General features: G+C 52.2%; 1 protein-coding gene across 6 annotated transcripts in view; it reads right to left on the reverse strand.

Moving 5' to 3' along the window:
- Positions 1–22,841, reverse strand: part of DPP3 (dipeptidyl peptidase 3) — a 32,240-nt gene that overhangs the window by 2,040 nt on the left and 7,359 nt on the right. For 4 of the 6 annotated variants that reach the window (XM_033205690.1, XM_033205689.1, XM_033205687.1 and 1 more), the window contains 15 exons: positions 21,692–21,829; positions 21,026–21,100; positions 20,358–20,451; positions 17,045–17,175; positions 16,803–16,933; positions 16,648–16,729; positions 15,965–16,052; positions 15,511–15,705; positions 15,239–15,351; positions 14,785–14,877; positions 13,250–13,312; positions 13,024–13,148; positions 12,763–12,883; positions 10,920–11,099; positions 3,123–3,285 (listed from right to left, as the gene is read on the reverse strand). In XM_033205690.1, coding sequence (XP_033061581.1) covers positions 3,123–3,285; positions 10,920–11,099; positions 12,763–12,883; positions 13,024–13,148; positions 13,250–13,312; positions 14,785–14,877; positions 15,239–15,351; positions 15,511–15,705; positions 15,965–16,052; positions 16,648–16,729; positions 16,803–16,933; positions 17,045–17,175; positions 20,358–20,451; positions 21,026–21,100; positions 21,692–21,829 — 1,792 coding nt within the window. The remainder of the gene's footprint in view (positions 1–3,122; positions 3,286–10,919; positions 11,100–12,762; positions 12,884–13,023; positions 13,149–13,249; positions 13,313–14,784; positions 14,878–15,238; positions 15,352–15,510; positions 15,706–15,964; positions 16,053–16,647; positions 16,730–16,802; positions 16,934–17,044; positions 17,176–20,357; positions 20,452–21,025; positions 21,101–21,691; positions 21,830–22,841) is intronic. The other 2 variants (XM_033205692.1, XM_033205693.1) reach the window with 1 other exon arrangement.

Consider the following 22,841-nt stretch of genomic DNA (forward strand, 5'->3'; position numbering starts at 1 on the left):
CCACTTCCTCCCCAGAACATTCCCGGATCCTCTTAAAGATGGATGCGATCTTCCCTCCTCTAAGTGTTCAGAGTTCTGTTTATATCTTTTGGCTGCTCAGTAACACTTCCCTTGTATGATTATTTATCTCCATATCTTATCATCCCCAATGAGCTGTGATCACCTCCGGGTCCCCAGTGGCTCCCCCATGGCTCGCACAGGGCTAGACATATCAAAGCAATTGATGGTACTGTCCATGTGGCTGGCATGATTTGTTAATGCACTCATTCGACAGCCACTGAGCAACTCCAACGTGCTAGGCTGTGCATGAGGCACTCGCGTGTGCTGCTCCTCCCATCATGAGATATGACCACCAAGAAAATGGGCAAGCGTGATGGGCACATGAAGAAAATAAAGCTGGGTGGCAGAATAGAGAGGGACTGAAGCAGTTACTTTAGGTTGAGGGGTCAGAGACAACCTCTCTCACAAGGTGCCATTTTACAAGGAGCTGAAGGACAAAAAGAACCAGACAGGCAAAGATCTGGAGGAAGATCATGCCAAGCAGCAAGAACAGCCTATTTAAAGGCTGTAGGAGTGGAGCGAGCTCAGTGGGTAGAAGAAACAGAAGGGTCGGGAGCCCGGAGTACAGTAAGCCAGAGAAGAGGTGGTGAGGATGGCAAGGGTTGGGGCCAAATTCCAGGAAGCCTCTGGAGGGCACGGAAAAGCATCTAGAATGAGCGTCTTAATAAATGCTTTTTCCAGCCGGGCACGGTGGCTCACGCCTGTAATCCCAGCACTTTAGGAGGCCGAGGAGGGCAGATCACCTGAGGTCCGGAGTTCAAGACCAGCCTGGCCAACATGGCAAAACCCCGTCTCTACTAAAAATACAAAAATTAGCCAGGCATGGCGGCACATGCCTGTAATCCCAGCTACTCAGGAGCCTGAGGCAGGAGAATCGCTTGAACCCCGGAGGCAGAGGTTGCAGTCAGCCGAGATTGCGCCATTGCACTCCAGCCTGGGCAACAAGAGGAAAACTCCATCTCAGAAAGAAATAAAATAAAATAAAAGCTTTTTCCACCAGGCATGGTGGCTCACGCCTGTAATCCCAGCACTTTGGGAGGCCGAGGGGGGTGGATCACTTTGAGCTCAGGAGTTTGAGACCAGCCAGGCCAACATGGAGAAATCCTGTCTCTACAAAAAAATACAAAACTTAGCTGGGTGTGTAGTGCCAGATGCTCGGGAGGCTGAGGCTACAGAATTACTTGAGCCCTGGAAGCAGAGGATGCGGTGAGCCAAGGTCACACCACTGTACTAGAGCCTGGGTGACAGAGTGAGACCCTGTCTCAAAAAATAAATAAATAAATAAACAAAACTAAAAATGAACAAATAAGGACGGGTGCGGTGGCTCACACCTGTAATCCCAGCACTTTGTGAGGCCAAGGCGGGAGGATCACTTGAGGTCAGGAGTTCAAGATCAGCCTAGCCAACATTGTAAAACCCTGTCTCTACTTAAAAAAAAAAAAATACAAATATTAGTGGCCAGGTGCAGTGGCTCACGCCTGTAATCCCACCACTTTGGGAGGCTGAGGTGGGCGGATCACGAGGTCAGGAGATCGAGACCATCCTGGCTAACATGGTGAAACCCCGTCTCCACTAAAAATACAAAAAATTAGCCGGGGGTGGTGGCGTGTGCCTGTAGTCCCAGCTACTTGGGAGGCTGAGCCAGGAGAATGGCATGAACCCAGGAGGCGGAGGTTGCAGTGAGCCGAGATCGTGCCACTGCACTCCAGCCTAGGCGACAGAGCGAGACTCCGTCTCAAAAAAAAAAAAAAAAAAAGAATTAGCTGGGTGTGGTGGCAGGCACCTGTTATCCCAGCTACTCGGAAGGCTGAGGGAGGAGAATCACTTGAACTCAGAGGCGGAGGTTGCAGTGAACCAAGATTGCACCACTACACTCCAGCCTGGGAGACAGAGTGAGACTCCATCTCAAAAAAAAAAAAACCCACCCAAAAAACAAATAAATAAATGCTTTTTCCCCACCAATAATAGGTAATGACTTTTTACAAATATTATTCTATTTAACCCTCAGAACTGCACAGGACAATGCTTTTTTTTTTTTTTTTTTTAAGAGTTGAGGTCTTGCTCTGCAGTCTTGAACTCCTAGGCTCAAGCGATCCTCCCACCTCACCCTTTCAAGCAGCTGGGACTACAGGCAGGGGCCACCATGCCTGACTCAACCACTCTTAATTTGACTCTTGGCTTCTCCACTAAAAAGGCATAAGCCTTGTGCAAATTACTCTCTGTGCCTCAGTTTCCTTACCTGTAAAATGGGGATAACAAAAATACCTACCTTATTGGGCTATTGTGAGGATTTAAAAGGTTAATCCCCAGAAAGCACTTAGAAACTCTAAGAAGGAATTCAGGTTCACTATAATATCAGCAAGCAGTCCGCAGTGGCTTTATGAATGAAGACACCCAAGTCTAGAAAGGTCAAATGACTAGGCCAAGGTCACAGGGCGGTTCTGAAGCTGGCGCTCTAACCACTCCATAACACCATCATCTTAAGTGTCTCAAGTGACAAGTAGCAGGAAAGATGAATCAAGGGGTGAGAGGAAAATGAAGGCAGTAAGGGGCTGGGTCCACAGGGGGTTTGAATTCAAAAGATACAAGCACCGTGTGGCCAGGGCTAGGCTCCGGAATTGTCGCTTGAGAAGGAAGAGGGATGATGCAGCTGTTGATCACCATGCCGGATGCAACCAAGTCATACTGTCCCCTGGGTTTCACTAGGCTTGCTGGGTCCCAGCTCCCTCCTGACCTGACCCCCAGCCTGGGTACCCAACAGGTCTAATTCTTTGGTACAAATGCCTGGCTTCCCCCTAAGTCTGCATGTTTTGCTATCCCCTGCTCTGGTGGTATTCTTCAAATCTTCTGTCACTGTCTTACAACTCATGACTGTGTGTGTGTCGGGGGGTGGTGGGTGGTGACCGATACCAAGATTAGGGCCTGAGGTTTGGCATGGGAAGGACCCTGGCAGAAAGGGAAGGGCCATCCCAGGCTGCTCTCCCTGAGCCCTGGGATGGGTTCTTATTGCTTCCCAGAGGGCCCTGTGTGGTGCTCATCAAGGGAGCCCAAGAGTCCATTACCTTCAAGGCGAGTGTTGGGCTGAACGATGAGCTTCCGAGATTCCTTACGCAGCAGCACCGTGTCCCTGAGGGTGAGGAAGCACTCCGGGGGCGCATCAGTGACCGCCGCATACCCCTCGTACAGGGCCCGCCCTCCGGCCACATCCCCTGTGGACTTCAGCACCTGTGGGAAGGATGGAGTAAATGTCTAGGATGGGCACTTACCCGGTGTCCACAGGGCTCTGCCACAGGCCACAGCTGATTTTGGTCAGCCCTGGACAGTCTGTGCTATGGTTTGAATGTGTCCCCTCCAAAATTCCGGTGTTGAAACTTACGGTTAAGTTTCAACTTAACCATTAAGGCTCCTTCCTCATGAATGGGATTAAGGCCCTTATAAAAGAGACTTCAAGCTGGGTGTGGTGGCTCACATCTGTAATCTTAGTACCTTGGGAGGAGGAGGCAGGGATCACTTGAGCCCAGGAGTTTGAGACCAGCCTGGACAATGTGGCAAGACCCTATCTCTATGGAAAAAATAAATAAATAAATAAAAGGCCAGCCATGGTGGCTCATGCCTGCAATCCTGGGCACTTGGGGAGGCCGATGTTAGAGGATTACTTGAGCTCAGGAGTTTGAGACCAGCCTGGTTAACATAGTGAGACCTCACTATGTTAAAAAAAAGGAAAAGAAAGAAAAAGGAAAACAGCCTTCATGCCTGTTTGGCCCTGTTGCCATTTTGCCTTCTATCATGTGAGGCCACAGCATTCCTTCCATTCCTCTCCTCCAAATAATTCGTCAACAAGGTATCATCTTGGATGGAAGAGGAGAGCAGCCTTCACCAGACAATGAACTAGGTGTTGCCTTGATCTTGAACTTCCCCACCTCCAGAACTGTCCGAAATAAATTTCTGTTCTTTTTTTCTTTTTTTTGAGACAGAGTCTCGCTCTGTTGCCCAGGCTGGAGTGCAGTGGTGCGATCTTGGCTCACTGCAAACTCCGCCTCCTGGGTCCACGGTATTCTCCTGCCTCAGCCTCCCAGTAGCTGGGACTAAAGGTACCCACCACCACACCCAGCTAACGTTTTGTATTTTTATTTTTTATTTTTTATTTTTTATTTTTTATTTATTTATTTATTTATTTTTTTTTGAGGCGGAGTCTCGCTCTGTCGCCCGGACTGGAGTGCAGTGGCCAGATCTCAGCTCACTGCAAGCTCCGCCTCCCGGGCTTACGCCATTCTCCTGCCTCAGCCTCCCGAGTAGCTGGGACTACAGGCGCCCGCCACCTCGCCCGGCTAGTTTTTGTATTTTTAGTAGAGACGGGGTTTCACCATGTTAGCCAGGATGGTCTCGATCTCCTGACCTCGTGATCCGCCCGTCTCGGCCTCCCAAAGTGCTGGGATTACAGGCTTGAGCCACCGCGCCCGGCACGTTTTGTATTTTTAGTAGAGATGGGGTTTCACCGTGTTAGCCAAGATGGTCTTGATCTCCTGACCTTGTGATCCGCCCGCCTCAGCCTCCCAAAGTGCTGGGATTACAGACATGAGCCACCGCGCCCAAAAACTTTTTTTTTTTTTTTTTTTTTTTGAGACAGTCTCACTCTGTCACCCAGCCTGGAGTGCAATGGAACAATCTTGGCTCATTGCAACATCCGCCTCCCGGGTTCAAGCAATTCTCCTATCTCAGCCTCCCGAGTAGCTGGGACTACAGGCGCATGCCACTACGTCCAGCTAATTTTTTTGTATTTTTAGTAAAGATGGGGTTTCACTGTGTTAGCCAGGCTGGTCTCCATCTCTTGACCTCGTGATCTACCCTGCCCTGGCCTCCCAAAGTGCTGGGATTACAGGTGTGAGCCACCACACCTAGCCAATTTCTGTTCTTTATAAATCACTCAGCCTCTGGTATTTTGGTGTGTTACAACAGCACCAAATGGACTAAGACATCCTGCAAAATGCTGGGCCCTGTCACAGGCCGTGTAACCTCGGACAAGTTACTAAACCACTCTATCATTAATACCTAAATAGGAATATCTATAAACAGGAATAGTTCTGCTCTCTCACAGTGTTAATGCGCTGAATGAGTGAGAAACACAGATCAATGATTAGCACAGAGTAAATGCCCACAAAATTAAAGCTAATGTTTCTCATTTGATTATCTCATTTGACATGTAAACAAGGCAGGTATGACCATTACCCTTTATAAAATAAAACATTTCTGGTTGGGTGTGGTGGCTCACACCTGTAATCCCAGCACTTTGAGAGGCCGAGGCAGGCGGACCACCTGAGGTCAGGAGTTTAAGACCAGCTTGGACAACATGGTGAAACCCTGTCTCTACAAAAATACAAAAACTAGCTGGGTATGATGGTGGTGCCTGTAGTCCCAGCTACTCAGGAAGCTGAGGCAGGAGAATCGCTTGAATCCAGGAGGTGAAGGTTGCAGTGAGCCAAGACTGCACCATTGCACTCGAGCCTGAGTGACAAAGTGGGTGACACCTGGGTGTCAAAGTGAGACTCCATCTCACTTTGATGGAGTGACAAAGTGAGACTCCATCTCAAAATAAATAAATAAATAAAATAAAAATAAAATAAAACATTTCTTACACATACAAGATAAAGTTCCATCCTGGCTAACACGGTGAAACCCCGTCTCTACTAAAAATACAAAAACTAGCCGGGCGAGGTGGCGGGCGCCTGTAGTCCCAGCTACTCGGGAGGCTGAGGCAGGAGAATGGCGTAAAAACCCGGGAGGCGGAGCTTGCAGTGAGCTGAGATCTGGCCACTGCACTCCAGTCCGGGCGACAGAGCAAGACTCTGCCTCACAAAAAAAAAAAAAAAAAAGATAAAGTATGTATACCGTAATTAATATTAAAACAGACACTGGGGCCGGGCGCAGTAGCTCATGCCTGTAATCCCAGCACTTTGGGAGAACGAGGCGGGCAGATCATGAGATCAGTAGATCGAGACCATCCTGGCTAACAATGTGAAACCCCGTCTCTATTAAAAATACAAAAAGTTTGGCCAGGCACAATGGCTCACGCCTGTAATCCCAGCACTTTGGGAGGCTGAGGTGGGTGGATCACGAGGGCAGGAGATGGAGACCATCCTGGCTAACATGGTATCTTTTAGCTGTCTCTACTGAAAATACAAAAAATTAGCCAGGCGTGGTGGCAGGCACCTGTAGTCCCAGCTATTCGGGAAGCTGAGGCAGGAGAATGGGGTGAACCTGGGGGACGGAGGTTGTAGTGAGCCGAGATCGTGCCACTGCACTCCAGCCTGGGCAACAGAGTGAGACTTTGTCTCAAAAAAAAAAGTCTGGGCATGGTGGCTCATGCCTATAATCCCAGCACTATGGGAGGCTGAGGTGGGCGGATCATGAGGTCAGGAGATCAAGACCACGATGAAACCCCGTCTCTACTAAAAATACAAAAAATTAGCTGGGCACCGTGGTGGGCGCCTGTAGTCCCAGCTACTCGGGAGGCTGAGGCAGGAGAATAGCCTGGGAGGTGGCGCTTGCAGTGAGCCGAGATCGCAGCCACTGCACTCCAGCCTGGGCGACAGAGCGAGACTCCGTTTCAAAAACAAACAAACAAAAAAAAATTAGCTGGGTGTGGTGGCATGTGCCTGTAATTCCAGCTACTTGGGAGGCTGAGGCAGGAGAATCGCTTGAACCCGAGAGACGGAGGCTGCAATAAGCCAAGAACTTGCCACTGCATTCCAGCCTGGGCGACAGAGTGAGACTCCATCTCAAAAACAAACGAACAAACAAACAAAAAAAAAACCCACCAAGGCCGGGCATGGTGGCTCAAGCCTGTAATCCCAGCACTTTGGGAGGCCGAGACGGGCGGATCACGAGGTCAGGAGATCAAGACCATCCTGGCTAACCTGGTGAAACCCCGTCTCTACTAAAAAATACAAAAAACTAGCCGGGTGAGGTGGCGGGTGCCTGTAGTCACAGCTACTCGGGAGACTGAGGTAGGAGAATGGCGTAAACCTGGGAGGCGGAGCTTGCAGTGAGCTGAGATCTGGCCACTGCACTCCAGCCTGGGCAACAGAGTGAGACTCCGTCTCAAAAAAAAAAAAAAAAAAAAAACACCAAAAAGAAAAACAGGCACTCATACAACCCCCACCTCACCTCAGAGTTAGTTCTGCTGCTTCTGCTTGACTGCACTCTGTGGCTGCCCCCATCTAAGGAAACCACTATCCTTGATATTGTACTTTTTTTTTTTTTTTTTTGGAGATGGAGTCTCGCTGTCACCAGGCTGGAGTGCAGTGGCACGATCTCGGCTCACTGCAACCTCCACCTCCCGGGTTCAAGTGATTCTCCTGCCTCAGCCTCCCGAGTTGCCGGGACTACAGGCACATGCCACCACACCCGGCTAATGTTTTATTTTTAGTAGAGAAGGGGTTTCATTATGTTGGCCTAGCTGGTCTTGAACTCCTAACCTCAGGTGATCTGCCCACCTCGGCCTCCAAAAGTGCTGGTATTACAGGCGTGAGCCACCACGCCCAGCCGGTGCTTTTTGCTAATAATGCAGATGTGAACATCCCTGTATGTCTCCTGATGAACAGATGCAAGTTTTTCCAGAACTGATTCTGTGTAGGTGACAGGAATGCACAACTTTAAGAGATGATGCTGCTCTTTCTTGAAATTCGTATGTAATTCAGCCTTCCAAAAGCAGTGGGTGGCAGTCCTCATTGCTCAGTCTACTAAGTGGATGCTGGCAGTTATTAATTTCTGTCATGCTGGTGGGTATCAGTTGTAACTTATGCAGCTTAGATCGAGCTTGCCTAATGACTAACGAGGTTGAGCATCTTCCCTTAGTTGGTCAAGGGCGATTCATTTTTCTCTTCTGTTCATTTTTGCTTATTTGCTGTTGGGCTATCTTTTCTCCCTCACTTTTTTTTTTTAAAGTTTTTTCTTTATTTATTTTTTGAAAAAGAATCTCGCTGTGTTGCCCAGGATGGAGTGCAGTGACATGATCTCAGCTCACTGCAACCTCCACCTTCCAGGTTTGAGCGATTTTCCTGCCTTAGCCTCCTGAGTAGCTGGGATTACAAGAGCCTGCCAATACGCCCGGCTAATTTTTTATATTTTTGGTAGAGACGGGTTTCACCATGTTGTCCAGGCTGGTCTCAAACTCTTTTTTTTTTTTTTTTTTTTGAGACGGAGTCTCGCTCTGTCGCCCAGACTGGAGTGCAGTGGCCGGATCTCAGCTCACTGCAAGCTCCGCCTCCCGGGTTCATGCCATTCTCCTGCCTCAGCCTCCGGAGTAGCTGGGACTACAGGCGCCCGCCACCTCGCCCGGCTAGTTTTTTTTTTTTTTGTATTTTTAGTAGAGACGGGGTTTCACCGTGTTAGCCAGGATGGTCTCGATCTCCTGACCTCGTGATCCACCCGTCTCGGCCTCCCAAAGTGCTGGGATTACAGGCTTGAGCCACCGCGCCCGGCCGTCAAACTCTTGACCTCAAGTGATCCATCTGCCTCGGCCTCCCAAAGTGCTGGGATTACAGGCGTGAGCGACTGTGCTCGGCTGAAAAGTTCTTTATGTATTTTAGATATGAGCCCTTTGTTAGTACAGTAGCCCCCACAGATACATGGAGGATATGTTCCAAGACCATGTAGTACAGGGCCCTATATATACACTGTTTTTTCACCATACATACACACCTATGAGAAAGTTTAATTTATAAGTTAGACACAGGAAGAGATTAACAATAACTACTAATAAAATAGAACAAATGTAACAAAATAATGCAATAAAAGTTAGGTGAATACAGCCTGTCTCTCAAAATATCTTTTTTTTCTTTTTGAGGCAGTGTGTCACTGTGTCACCCAAGCAGGAGGGCACTGGCGCAATCTTGGCTCGCTGCAACCTCCAACTCCCAGATTCAAGTGATTCTCATACCTCAGCCTCCTGAGTGGCTGGGATTACAGGCACCTGCCACCATGCCCAGCTAATTTTTCTATTTTTAGTAGAGACAAGGTTTCGCCATGTTGGCCAGGCTTGTCTTGAACTGCTGACCTCAGGTGATCAGCCCGTCTGGGCCTCCCAAAGTGCTGGGATTACAGGCGTGAACCACCATACCCAGCCTAAAAAATCTTGTTGTATTTTATTGCAGCTAATTGCAGCCGCAGAAAGCAAAACTGTGGATAAGCGGGGACTAACCATATGTGTTGTAAATATCCTATCCTAGTGTAACACTTGACACCTTCTTTACGGTAACTTTTGATCAATATGTTATCTTTTCTTTTTCTTTTAGAAACAGAATCTAGCTCTGTCGCCCAGGCTAGAGTGCAGTGGCAATCATGGCTCACTGCAGCCTCTACCTCCCGTGCTCAAGAAATCCTCCCATCTCAGCCTCCTGTGTGGCCACGACCACAGGCGTGCATCACCACACTTGGCTATTTTTTATTTATTTATTTTTTTTGAGATGGAGTTTCGCTCTTGTTGCCCAGGCTAGAGTGCAGTGGCCCGATTTTGGCTCACCACAACCTCCACATCCTGGGTTCAAACAATTCTCCTGCCTCAGCCTCCTGAGTAGCTGGGATTACAGCTGTGCACCACCACACCCGACTAATTTTGTATTTTTAGTAGAGATGGGGTTTCTCCATGTTGGTCAGGCTGGTCGCGAACTCCCAACCTCAGTTGATTTGCCCGCCTCAGCCTCCCAAAGTGCCAGGATTACAGGCATGAACCACCGCGCCCAGCCACACTTGGCTATTTTTTAAATTTTTTGTAGAGATGACGTCTCACTATGTTGCCTAGGCTGGTCTTGAACTCCTAGACTCAAGGAATCTAGCCTACCAAAGTGCTGGGATTACAGGTATAAGCCATCACACACAGCCAAACTGAGCATTTTTATTGGTATACAAAGTTCATATTGTATATTTACTCTCAGCATCACTCAGCCATATTTCTTATGGCTTATCCAACCTTCTCTCTGGGGCTGTTTCTTTTTCCTAAATTATATCCTGTAGAAGTGTTGTTACTGGCGGTTTGTTAATGGTAAACTGTTTTTGTTTGTCTAAAAATGTCCTTCATTCTTAAAGATGTCCTGGCTGGGCGTGTTGCCTCACACCTGTAATCCCAGCACTTTGGGAGTCAAGGTGGGTGGATCACCTGAGGTCAGGAGTTCAAGACCAGCGTGGCCAACATGGTGAAACCCCATCTCTACTAAAACTACAAAAATTAGCCGGGCGTGGTGGCGGGAGCCTGCAATCCCAGCTACTCGGGAGGTTGAGGCAGGAGAATCACTTGAACCTGGCAGGAGGTTGCAGTGAGCCGAGATCGTGCCATTGTACTCCAGCCTGGGCAACAAGAGCAAAACTCTGTCTCAAAAACAAACAAACAAACAAACAAATAAATAAATAAAAGATGTCCTTATTCCTTTTTTTTTTTTTTTTTTTAGAGATAGGATCTCATTCTGTCACCCAGGCTGGAGTGTAGTGGTACAATCATAGCACACTGCAGCCTCGACCTCTCAGGCTCAAGTGATCCTCCCACTTCAGCTTCTGGAGTAGCTGGAACTACAGGCGCGCACTACCATGCCTGGCTAATTTTTGTATTTTTTGTAGAGACGAGGTTTTGCCACGTTGCCCAGGCTAGTCTCGAACTCCTGAGCTCAAGTGATCCGCCCTCCTCGGCCACCCACAGTGCTGGGATCACAGGCGTGAGGCACCCGGTGTGCTCACATGTTTACTGGCTACCTTTCCTTACTGCAGCATAAGAAACTGTTCACAGCTTATTCTCCATTCCTGGCACATGGTAACACTCTGCCCCTAGAGAGGTTGACAGGGGCCCAGCCAGGCGAGAGGCCTTTGCTTACCTGAAGTCTCCGCAGGAAGCGCTCTAGAGCAGGCTTGCCCACAGACCGGATCTTGCTGCGGTCGAGGCGGACCCGGGCATCTGGGCGCCCATCAGAGCCTGTGGTGGGAGTGATGGTAACGAGTCCCTCGCCAGCCTCCAGCAAGACTCTCAGGATCACAAACCGGGCCTGCATATGGGCCTGCCGGGGCGGGGAAAGACAGCATTTGTAGCCCGTATCAAGTGCATGGTCCTAGGCTTGGTCCTTGGTCCCAGTTGCTCATTTATTGGCAACTGTTATTGTCATTCTCCCCGACCCTGTGGGTCCTTTTCTGCTTATTCCCCTCCCCTCAAATGCTTCCTCCTTCCTCTGCTAACAGAGAGAGCAGGCTGCCCTTGGAGACAGGGAGGCCATTTCCAGGTAGGACCTGGTGCCCATGCTCCCCATGTCACCTACCGTGATCCCTGCTGCTCCAGATCCCCCACTGAGGACAGCAGCTACCCCCTCCAGGGTCCCCAAACACTTTCTCCTCCACAACCTTGTTTGTGCTCAAAAGGGGAACCAAGTAAGCGTCATTATCCCCAGTTTGCAGATGATAAAACAGAGGCCCAGAGAAGTGGATGGACTTCCTTAGGGACACACAGCTAGTAAAGGAAGAGCCACAACTCAGACCCACATTTGTGTGCCCTGAATGATGTCACATCACCTCCTCAAACCACACCCATTTGATTTTGTCAAAAAGTTTCTATTGCTTGCGGGGCGCGGTGGCTCACGCCTGTAATCCCAGCACTTTGGGAGGCTGAGGCGGGTGGATCACAAGGTCAAGAGATCGAGACCAATCTGGCTAACACGGTGAAACCCCGTCTCTACTAAAAAATACAAAAAATTAGCCGGGCGAGGTGGCATGCGCCTGTAGTCCCAGCTACTCAGGAGGCTGAGGGAGGGGAATCGCTTGAACCCGGGACCGGAGGTTGCAGTGAGCCAAGATCACGCCACTGCACTCCAGCCTGGTGACAAAGCGAGACTCTGTCTCAAAAAAAAAAAAAAGAAGGCCGGGCGCGGTGGCTCAAGCCTGTAATCCCAGCACTTTGGGAGGCCGAGACGGGTGGATCACGAGGTTAGGAGATCGAGACCATCCTGGCTAACACGGTGAAACCCCGTCTCTACTAAAAAATACAAAAAACTAGCCGGGCGAGGTGGCGGGCGCCTGTAGTCCCAGCTACTCGGGAGGCTGAGGCAGGAGAATGGCGTAAACCCAGGAGGCGGAGCTTGAAGTGAGCTGAGATCCGGCCACTGCACTTCAGCCTGGGCGGCAGAGCGAGACTCCCTCTCAAAAAAAAAAAAAAAAAAAAAAAAAAAAAAAGAAAAAGAAAAAAAATTTATATCACTTACCCCATGTCCAAAGGACACAAAATGGAGCCGTGGCACCAAATGGCCCTGGAGGCACCGTATAGATGCGAATCCTGGCTCTGCCACCTAGTAGCAAGTTGCTTCATCTCCTTGTGCCTCAACTTCCTCTTCTCTAAAATGAGGATAACAACAGCATCTACCTCCTGGTGTAGTGAATTCATGGAGGGCGCTTAGAATTGTGTGTGGCACAGAGTGCGTCAACTGCGAGGAGTCCTAATAAAATCACCTCATCTGATTCACTGTGAAATGGTGGCCGGGGAGAGTCCTACTCCCACTTCACAGAGAGGAATTCTAGGGCTCATGAGAGTGATGTGACTTGCCCCCCAAACAGTGGAGTCTGGCATTAAACCCTGTTCGTCTGCCTTAAAGGTACAGCAGTCCCACCCTTGCACCCTGATCTTGGCGCCCACTGCAGGCTCCCTTCCGCCTCCTGGGGGCCCCACCCAGGCCCCACCTGTCGCCAGTTGGAGGCCTCAGGTGTGTAGAACTCCAGAGCGAGCAGCCCGGCCCGAACCATGTTGAGCCAGTTCACGTAGATCACGTCCTCTGCATCAGCCCCCTCAAAGCCAAAGATCCTGTGAGAGGGGCAGGCAGGTGGCAGGATGGTCAGAGGCTGCCCTGTCCCCATTCCACCGGCTGCCACCACCCACCCTCCATGCCCCCAGGGCTGGCCACTGCACCGGGACAGCCCACCCCTTGGCCTTGCTGCTCTTACTCCAGCACTTCCGGGTGGAGACAGAGGTAGAGGCCCACGCTCTCAGCCCGGCACTCTTCGTAGCTGGAGGCGATGGTGCTGAACTTGCTGTCCCAGGTCTCCCCGCTCTGATACCAGCTCTGAATCTGGAAAAAGAGCTCCACTGTCAGGCTTAGGGTGGCCACTGCCCCACCCCACCTGTACCCACCCTCCCAGTACCCTGGGGCTCCACTGAGGCCTCCCTCACCTGCTCGCCCGTCTCTGGGTTGATCACTGTCTCCTGGTCAAAGTTGAATGCTCCTTTTTCATCCTGCAGAATACAGGGTGGGTGAGGGAAAGGCACCCCCAGCTGGATCCAGGCCTCCAGCACCAGAATCCACGGGCCCAGAGAGTGGCTCAGGAAGGCAAGCAGGAACGCAGGAGCAGCAGGTCCGTCCACACACTGATGCCTGCACAGCCTTGAGCCCTGTGATGCTGGCTGCCTCCTCAGAGCCATCAGGAACGTGAAAACCAGAGATGCCTACCCCACCGCACAGAGAGGAGAACCAAGGGCCAGTCGAGGAACTTGCCCCAAGTCCTGTGACGACCCAGATCTGGTGTCTCCAGACCCCAGTAGGAGATGCTGCAGTGGGTGGGCCAGAGAGCCCAGCTGTGCCCACCACAGGCTTCTGGCCCGGCTCCTGGCATTGCCACTCCCACTGCATGCCACGCGTCTTTCATGCAGCGTCCTTTTAACCCTCACAACCATCTTCCGAGGACAGTGCTACTATTATCCCACTTCACAGACGAGGAAACTGAGGCTTGGAGCCTAAGAGCCCCAAACTGGAGTCAGAGCACACAACCTCCGTGGACACTGTCTCTCAACACTAATACCTGTTTGCTGAGGATCTACTGTGTGTCAGGGCTTACTGTCTTCACCTTTACTCCTCACAACAGCCCACACAACAGGGGTCAGGAATCTCATTTTACAGATGGGCCAACTGAGGCTTGGTGAAGGAGCTGACTTATCCAAGGCCACACACAGCTTGGATAAAGTCTGGACAAGGCGTTTCGCCAGCCTGCTGCCTCAGCAGCTGTTCTGCGCATCCTCCTGGCCCCGGGGCCCAGTTCCAGCCCTTCCTCATCCAGAGAAGCAGCCCCACACCCAAGAAGCAGGGCCCACCAAGAACCCCACCCTCGGAAGGGAGGGGCCACACCCCACCCCACTTCTGGTCATCTCCATGCTGGGGGTCTACATCAGCTTTTCAGCCCCCCATAAAACGTTGTCTGTGTTTCCATATTCCCTGGGTAGGTGTGGAGGGGACTCCAGTCACTCTGGCTGGCTGGCAAGAAGGGGCTGCTCTGGGGAGAAGTGGCTCCCTACGATCCCTGGAAAAGCCCAGGCTCCACGGAACAGCAGCACAAACAAAGATAGCACTGCTGCCTCAGATGGGAGCACCCAGAGACGGCCCCTATCCCCATTGTCTGTCCTGGGGCTGCTGGAGCCACGCCCTTAGGGTGTGCTTCCTTAACCTGAGCCAAGCAATTCCTCCTGATGTGAGGAACAGCAGCTGAACTGTCCTGGAGGGCCCTCTACACCCAGGCTCTACACCCAGGCATCTGAGCTCCTGGGACATCTTGAGGAAGGGCAAGACAGGGTCTTTTCTGCTTAAGGGGCCGTTTTCCCCACCCAACCCACAGCCCCTGAGGGCAGAGGCTACAGCAGCTTCACCACTGGGTAGGGCAGGTTGTGGGGAGTGGAGCTGTGGGCTGGGGTGCCAGTGCTGGCCGCTGCCTTCTTACCTGTACGAAGAGCTTGCCGCTGCCATGGCCCAGTAGCTCATGCAGGCCCACCTGCACATCGAAGGAGGGCCCCTTCCAGAGGATGTACAGATCCTGCCAAGACAAGCAGAGACCTGCGCTGTCCACTGGCCAGCCCTGGCCACAGAGCCTGTCGGCCTCCCCTCCCCTGGGCCAAGGGCCCATCTCAGTGCATGTACTTGATAAAGGCCAACTGTGCTCCACCCCACAGCCCATCTCATCCTTGCAACAACCCAGAAGGAAGGGAGGGATGCCTCCCTAGTGTGACCCGAGAGGAAACCGAGGCTCCAAAGTCCGCACGGTCACGTGGCTGGGAAGTGGCTGAGCCAGGACGGAAGCTGTGTGCTTTCCTCTCTACTGCTCTGGGCTGTCTGCCTTCCCGAGTCCGCTGAGGAAGGTGAGGCCCAGCCCCGACCCTCCAACTGCTGGCATCCACCTTGTCATCCTCCTCCAGAAAGGTGAGCTTCTCCCGCTGCGTGGCGTAGGCCACAGCCAGCACATTCCCCAGCGACACATTCTTAAAGCCTTCCGTCTGCCTCAGGTCATCGTCTGGAGAAGGCAGAGAAGGACCAGGAAGAAGAGGCAAGGGTCAAAGGTCACAGACAAGAGGCACAGTGCAGTTTGTGGAGAGTGTGTGTGTGTGGAGAGGGAGGGACGACTCTAAAAGGAGGCTTCTGGGGCTCGGGAGCTGAGCCTGCCGACACTTACAGTTGGGGATGTTGATGCCAGCAGGGATGCCGGAGCCAGCAAAGGTGAGAACATCCAGGGAGGTGAAGTCGGGGGTGAGGAACTTGTCCTTCTCAAAGGCTGGGGGCCAGGGCAGCTCCTTCAGCAGCTGCTCTGCGCTCGCCACTAGCCGCTCAAACTTGGCACTCATGGCCTTGTTCACCACAGCTACGAAACCTGCAGGGGAGGGAGGGAGCTGTGGCTTGGCAGGGTTCCAGGAGGGCTCTCACTTCACCCTACTCCAGCCATCACGCATGTACTGAATGCCTACTGTATGCAGTTACCCTGGGCTGGCAGCTGGGGACAGCAGTGACCCAGGCCTGGGCCCTACTAGGTCAGGACCTGGACAGGAAAGCTGCAACTGCACAAACCTGTCTCCTGCTCAGGCCCCTGGGCCGCCTGCCCCTTCTCCCTGGGCCTGGGTCTAGGGGCTCACCCGAGCCCCAGCAGGCTGCGTGCTCTCCTCCCAGACTAATCTCTCTGGCTTTAGCAGGCAGATGCTCAGACTCTTCTACATCTAGCGGCTGGGGAGGATTAGGGCAGTCAGAGAAGTGGCTGAATCCTCAGGCTGGATGCCCTGCCTTGCACAGGTGGGTCCCCTGGGGAAGGGGTTGGGGGCCGAGGCAGCCTGCTACCAGCCTGGGATGACAGCCCCGGGTCAGGTCCAGTCACAATGTTCATCCTGCTTCCGGCCACTGAGTGCAGCAGTCTGCATCCTAACCGCACTGGTGCTGAGGTCAGGCTATTTGGCCCAAGGTCACACAGCCTGGGAATGGTGAAGCTGGGCTTAGGAGGCACATGTCTACCTGAAGCCTGTGCCCTGACCAGACACCAGAGGCAGCACAGCAAAGTAGTTCAGAGCCAGAGTTTCCAGGTCACCCCCCAACTGGCCTCAGTGCTCACACCTGTTAAGTGAGGATAAACATCCTCATGGGGTGATGAACTCTAAATTAGTTAATATAGCTAAGCTTCTTACAACAGTACCCAATACACTGTAAATGGTGTTTATTTACCATGGCTGTTGTTATTGTTATGGTTATGGCTGAGTGGGGGTGGGGAGAACCATCAGGGGACACTGGAAACGTGGACTTGGATGTGGGGGAAAGAACTGTGACTGACCTCCTCCTCCCCGAGGGAGTTACCTTCAAATTCTCCTCGGGAACCAAAGGGGTCACGGTAGCTCTCGATGAACCCGATGTAACTGGGGGAGAGAAGGGCAGAGGTGGAGGAGGGGTGGGCAGGAGGGGGCGGGTGGGGTGGAGCTGGCGCCTCACCTCTCCACGATGGGGCCTTTGTCCTGGATCCAGAAGCGGGAGCCCCTCTTGTGGGCCTCGATGGAGCCCTGGGTGAAGCTCTCTATATACTGGGCCAGCATCTGCCCCTGGTGGCTGTTGGCTGCATACACCTGAGTGAGCAGGAGTCGGTCAGCCTTGTGTGAGGTCAACCCACCTCCACACCAGCTTTGCTGCCCAGAGGGGTCCTCAGCCCGCACCCCTCAGCCCCCAGCCAGTCCAACCTTGGCTTTCTCCAGCTGCTCCACCACCTTCTGGAGGATCGGCGCATAGTCCCCTCGGGTCACCTGGAAAGAGCTTCCCCGGAATTCATAGCTCTTCAGCTTGGAAGTCATCTCAGAGTCCAGGGAAGGCTCTGGGGAAAGAAGGTGTCACTCAGAGAAAAGGCCGGAGTAAGCCACCTCAGCCAACTTTTCCCCGTAGCACTCTTTCACTTTAAGATCTTCAACGGCTCCCTGTAGCCAACAGACATGAGTATAAACTCTCGTCTTCCAAAATATATATATCAGCCGGACACGGTGGCTCACACCTGTAATCCCAGCACTTTGGGAGGCCAAGGGGGCAGATCGCCTGAGGTCTGGAGTTCGTGACCAGCCTGGCCAACATGGTGAAATCCCGTCTCTACTCAAAATACAAAATTAGCTGGGCGTGGTGGCAGGCACCTGTAATCCCAGCTACTCAGGAGGCTGAGGCAGGAAAATCGCTTGAACCCAGGAGACACAGGTTGCAGTGAGCTGAGATCGTGCTGCTGCACTCCAGCCTGGGCAACAGAGACTCCAGCTCAAAAAAACAAAAACAAAAACAAAAACAAAAAAACCCAAAAACTAAAAAACAAAAATATATGTATCACATAACATGTGCTTTCCATGTGTTAACTCCTTTAAGCCTCACTCCAACTCTGGGGGGAGGCAGAAATTATCATCTCCATTTCACTGATGGGAAACTAAGGCACCAAGAGCTTATGTGGATAGCAAGTAGCAGATTGGATTTAAAAAGACAGCCACATCCCAAACGTAATCAACAGTCCCACGGGGAGACAAGAAGGTGACTGGGAAGAGGAGCTATGACGATAGCAGAAGGGAGGTGGAGTGAAGTTGGGGGGCTGGGCAGCCTTCCAGAAGCTGGAAAAGGCAAGCGGGGGCACGTTCCTCCTGAGACTCCAAAATGAATGCGGCCCAGCCTTGCTTTTAGACTCTGGACCCCTGCAACTGTAATAAGTTAATGTTGTTTTGTGCCACTAAATTTGTGGCAATTTGTTACAGAAGCAATGGGATGCTTACACACTATTATATTTTCCTTGCTGTCCCTGATCAATAAAATATACTTCAAGGCTATGTAAAAACAAACGAGCAAAAACAGCCACAATATTTCCTGTCTTATGTCTTTTTTTTTTTTTTTTTTAATTTTGAGATAGGATCTTGCAAGGTTGCCGAGCTGATCTCAGACTCCTGGGCTCAAGCGATCCTCCTGGCTCAGCCTCCTGAGTAGCTGGGATTACAGGTATGAGCCATCATGTCCAGCTCAACTGTGACTTTGCCCATGGAGATGTGGGATGTGTTCCCTCCTCCTGAAGCCAGGAAGGCTGTGACTTCAGCAGCAGGAACACCATGTGCTGAGGCCAGGTCACACAAGGTGAGCAGGCTTCCGCCTGGCTCTCCTGGGAGGCTCACTCTGGGAGCCCAGCTACCACAAACAATAGGAGGGTGCCATGTGAGGTATTTTAGTCAACAGCGCAGCTGGGTTCCAGCCGGCAGCTAGCACCTGCGTGTGAGCCAACAAGCCTGGGGATGCTTGCGGCCCTAAGCTGTCGAGTCTTCCCAGCTGAGGCCTCAGATACGGTCACCCAGCAACCGGCTGTTCCTACTGTGCTCTACCTGCATTCCTGACCCAGTGTCCATGAGCATGAAAAGGCAGTTTTGTATCACTACATTTGGGGAACATTTGTTCCACAGCAATAGATAATGACCCACTCAGGCAGCCCGGCTCCAGGGCCACATTCAACCACTGCCTGACACTGCATCCTGCAGTGGAAGTATAAGCTCAGCTTATATTCCACTGAGATCAACTCCTGTTCCTCTGAACTCACATCTGCCATCATCTCCCCAGTGGAAGCTCAGATCCACCAAGTGCTGGGCACCGGAGAGACAACAGTGGATGAAACACACAGGCCCTTCTCTCGCGGAGCTTGTAGTCAGGGAAGCTACTGAGTGTGCCGATGGGAAGAGAGAAGGGCATGGACTCAGTTATGGGAAGATGGGGAAAGGTCCTGGGGAAGGCAATGTCCATGCATGGCCTAGAGGATGGGGAGGAGGTGGCCAGGGGACAAGGAGAGGCTGGAGGGGGTTCCGCATGGGAAGTGGGGAATGGATTGTGCAAAGACCTGGACAGGGGTCAGGCACAGTGGCTCACGCCTATAATCCAGCACACTGGGAGACCGAGAGGCAGGCGGATCACCTGAGGTCAGGAGTTTAGGACCAGCATGGCCAAACGGCAAAACCTCGTCTCTACTAAAAATACAAAAATTAGCCAGGTGTGGTGATGGGTGCCTGCAATCCCAGCTACTCTGGAGGCTGAGGCAGGAGAATCGCTTGAACCCAGGAGGCAGAGGTTGCAGTGAACCAAGGTCGCACCACTGCACTCTAGCCTGGGCACTCCAGCCTGGGTGATATAGCGAGACGCTGTCTCAAAAAACAAAAACAAAAACAAAAAGACCTAGAGAGGGTCCGTGAGAACTGGATGCTGTTGAGCATGGCCAGAGCACAGAGTCTGAGTGGGAGGATGTGGAGATGAAGCAGGGGCTGGGGTGCAGGTGGGGAACAAAGAGCCAGGTGGCAAAGGTCTTCATAAAGGCCTGGACACTTCTGTCCACACTATTTCCTCTCTCCTGGGAATGGACCCCAATTTCCCCTTCAGAATATCACCCCAGGTCCCACTACTACTACCCCAAGTGCAGTTGGTTTGGAAAGGGCCAACCTCTTTTTTCGACCTGGGGCTTTGCTCTGTCACCCAGGCTGGAGTGCAGTGGTGAGATCTTGGTTCACTGCAACCTCTGCCTCCTGGGTTCAAGCGATTCCCCTGCCTCAGCCTCCCAAGTAGTTGGAATTACAGGCACATGTCACCATGCCTGACTAATTTCTATATTTTTAGTAGAGACGGGGTTTTACCATGTTGGCCAGGCTGGTCTCAAACTCCCGACCTTAGGTAATTCACCTGCCTCAGCCTCCCAAAGTGCTGGGATTACAGGTGTGAGCTGCCACGCCTGGCCTGAAGGGCCAACCTCGTCACCTGACTCCAGGGTAGGCTTGAGACCAGGTTGAGCCAATCAGAGACCTGTCCCTTGCCAGCCCTCAGGGATTGGTTCACAGACAAATAGGGGACTGATATAGAGAAACTAGAGCCATTCCCAGGCCTTATGTAGAAACTCCTGGGAGAGAAGGATCCTCTTTGTGCGGGCGTGGCAGGGCTGGCAGGACATGAGCCACCCAGGTCCGGAAATGCCTGGGAGGGAGCAGAAGGGAAGCCTGGGGCTAAGCTCACCTGAGCCAAGCACAGAAGCCAGCCGCACCTCGTAGTGGGGCTTCCCTTCTCCATCGACCTCTTTGAAGAGCCGGGTGTTGTAGGCACTGAGGTTCTAGAAGAGACCAGGGCAGGGGTTGAGAGTGAGGTCTGGAGAGGGCAGTGGGGTGGGAGGAAGGAAAAAAAAAAATGGGTCACCCCCCGGGGAGAAGGCATGGAGGCAAAGCAGGCTGGGCCTTCCAGGTTGGCTGGGAGGAGCGGGAGAGAGTGGGAATGGGCAGCCCAGGGCCAACTCTCCTGCTCTGCTCAGGACACTGTGCACTTCTACTAAGCACTGACTCCAACCACTACACCAGGCACTGCATGGCCTCTGCAAACCCAGGGCTACCAGAGGTGGGTGCCACTTCACAGACATGGAAACTGATCACATGGCTGGTGAGTGGCTAAGCTGGGAGCGCCACTGACACGTGGACCCCAGAGCCTCACACCCCTGTGGCCTGAGGTCCTGGTTCCTCGCCCAGCCCTGAGGCTGTCATTAGGCTCTATAGCCTGGGGTGGGCAGGGCTGGTGCCTTCCCTAGTTAGCAGGGAGTAGTCAAGCAGAGACCCAGGAGTGGTCACCAGTTGTGAGGGGGCTGGGACTAGGAACTCCACCAAACCTCTGCTACCTTGAGCTCCCCAACCCCAAACCTGTGAGTCCAGAAAGTCCTGCGCCAATTTGGCATCTTCCATGGTACAATTCCCAGAGAAATAGGTGGTGATTCCCTGTTGGGGAAGAGAGGGGACATGAGAAAGAGGAGTTGCCAAGGTCAGGGCTGCAGGGATGTCATCTTCCCAGGCTTCCTGCCCCTCCCTCCTTCCAGCAGCCTCTATTGCTTACCCCTCCATCTACTTCCGGGGAAAAAGTTATAAAACAAACAAACAGATGCTAATTTCCAGCATTCCTGCAGCCCTGCCTGTGCCTCTCTCAGGCTGGCCCACCCCTAAGGCTTCCCAAGGTCCTCTTCCCATGCAACAGATGCGGCCTCCAGAGGTGGGAAACTTGGGACCCCCCTCCTTCCCTGCTGTCCCCTCCTCAGCTCCCTCCACCTCCAGCCTTCCTCTCCTTCCCTCCATCAGCACATGGCATCCTGTGTGCAGAATGTCAGATCTGGGAGGGCATTCAGAAAGCATTTGACCCAACCTGCTTACCATTCTACAGATGACAAAACTGAGGCCTGCAGTGGGGAGCAGCATTGCCTCAGGATTGTGAGGCAGAGCCCACTGCCTCCCCATCCCCTGTCCTTCCCTCCTTACCAGGTGGCCTCGAAGAATTCCCTCCACTCCCTGTCCCCTTGGGGGAGTCAGGGGCCTCACCTCCTTCCCCAGTCCAAGGTGTCGAAGCCTTGGCTCCAGAGAGAACATAAGCTCCCCACAGGTCTGCCAGAGGCCCCTGACTTCTTCGGGGTGCTGCTGAGCGGCCTCACTCCCTAGGATCACCTGTTCCAGCTTTTCCTACAGGGAAAGGGAAGCCAATGGCCCAGTCACACCACCCAAACCTGCCTTCCAGAGCCTCCCTATCCACTCCCAATCTCTTCTCCCATGGTCTAAGAGCTTTGGCTCGTTGTGTGGTCCGTGGACCAGCAGCACTGGCAGGGCCTGAGAAATGTCAAGCCTCCATGTGTGGTGGCTCATGCCTATAATCCCAGCACTTTGGGAGGCAGAGGAGGGAGAGATACTTGAGGCCAGGAGTTCAAGACAAGCCTAGGCAACATAGAGAGACCCCCATCTCTACAAAGAATAAAAAAAATTAGGCCAGACGCTGCGGCTCATGCCTGTAATCCTAGCATTCTGGGAGGCCAAGGTGTGAGAATTGCTTGAGCCCAGGAGTTCAAGACCAGCTTGGGTAACACAGTGGGATTCTGTCACTACAAAAAATTTTTAAAAATTAGCCAGGCGTCACAGTGGCAGGCATCTGTGGTACCAGTTACTCTGGAAGCTGAGGAGGATCACTTGAGCCTAGGAAGTTGAGGTTGCAGTAAGCTGTATCCGTGCCACTGCCCTTCAGCCTGAGTGACAGAGTGAGACCCTATCTCAAAAAAAGAAAAGAAAAGAAAATTTAGCTGGTATGGTGCTGCACACCCATATTCCCAACTACTTGGGAGGCTAAGCCAGGAGGACCACTTGAGTCCAGGAGGTTGATGCTGAAGTGAGTCATGATCACACCACTGCACTTCAGCTTGGGTGACAGAGCAAGACCCTGTTTCAAAGAAAAAATGTCAAATCTTGGGTCCACCACAGACCTGCTGAATCAGATGCTGCATGTCAGCATGACCGCCAAGTGACTTGTGTGCATGTTAAAGTCCCAGCTCTTATACCTGCTGTAAGAACCACCTTTGCCCTAGATAGGCTCAAGCCTCATAATCCTGGGAGGGATGCCCCCAGCCCAGTATTTCCCACTGTTCCTGGTGATGACCAACAAGCTCCATTTTTGAGAGCACCTGAAAGTCCACAGAACACTTCCACA

The sequence above is a fragment of the Trachypithecus francoisi genome, unplaced genomic scaffold (assembly GCF_009764315.1).
Source record: "Trachypithecus francoisi isolate TF-2019V2 unplaced genomic scaffold, Tfra_2.0 Lachesis_group8, whole genome shotgun sequence".
Classification (NCBI taxonomy): domain Eukaryota; kingdom Metazoa; phylum Chordata; class Mammalia; order Primates; family Cercopithecidae; genus Trachypithecus; species Trachypithecus francoisi.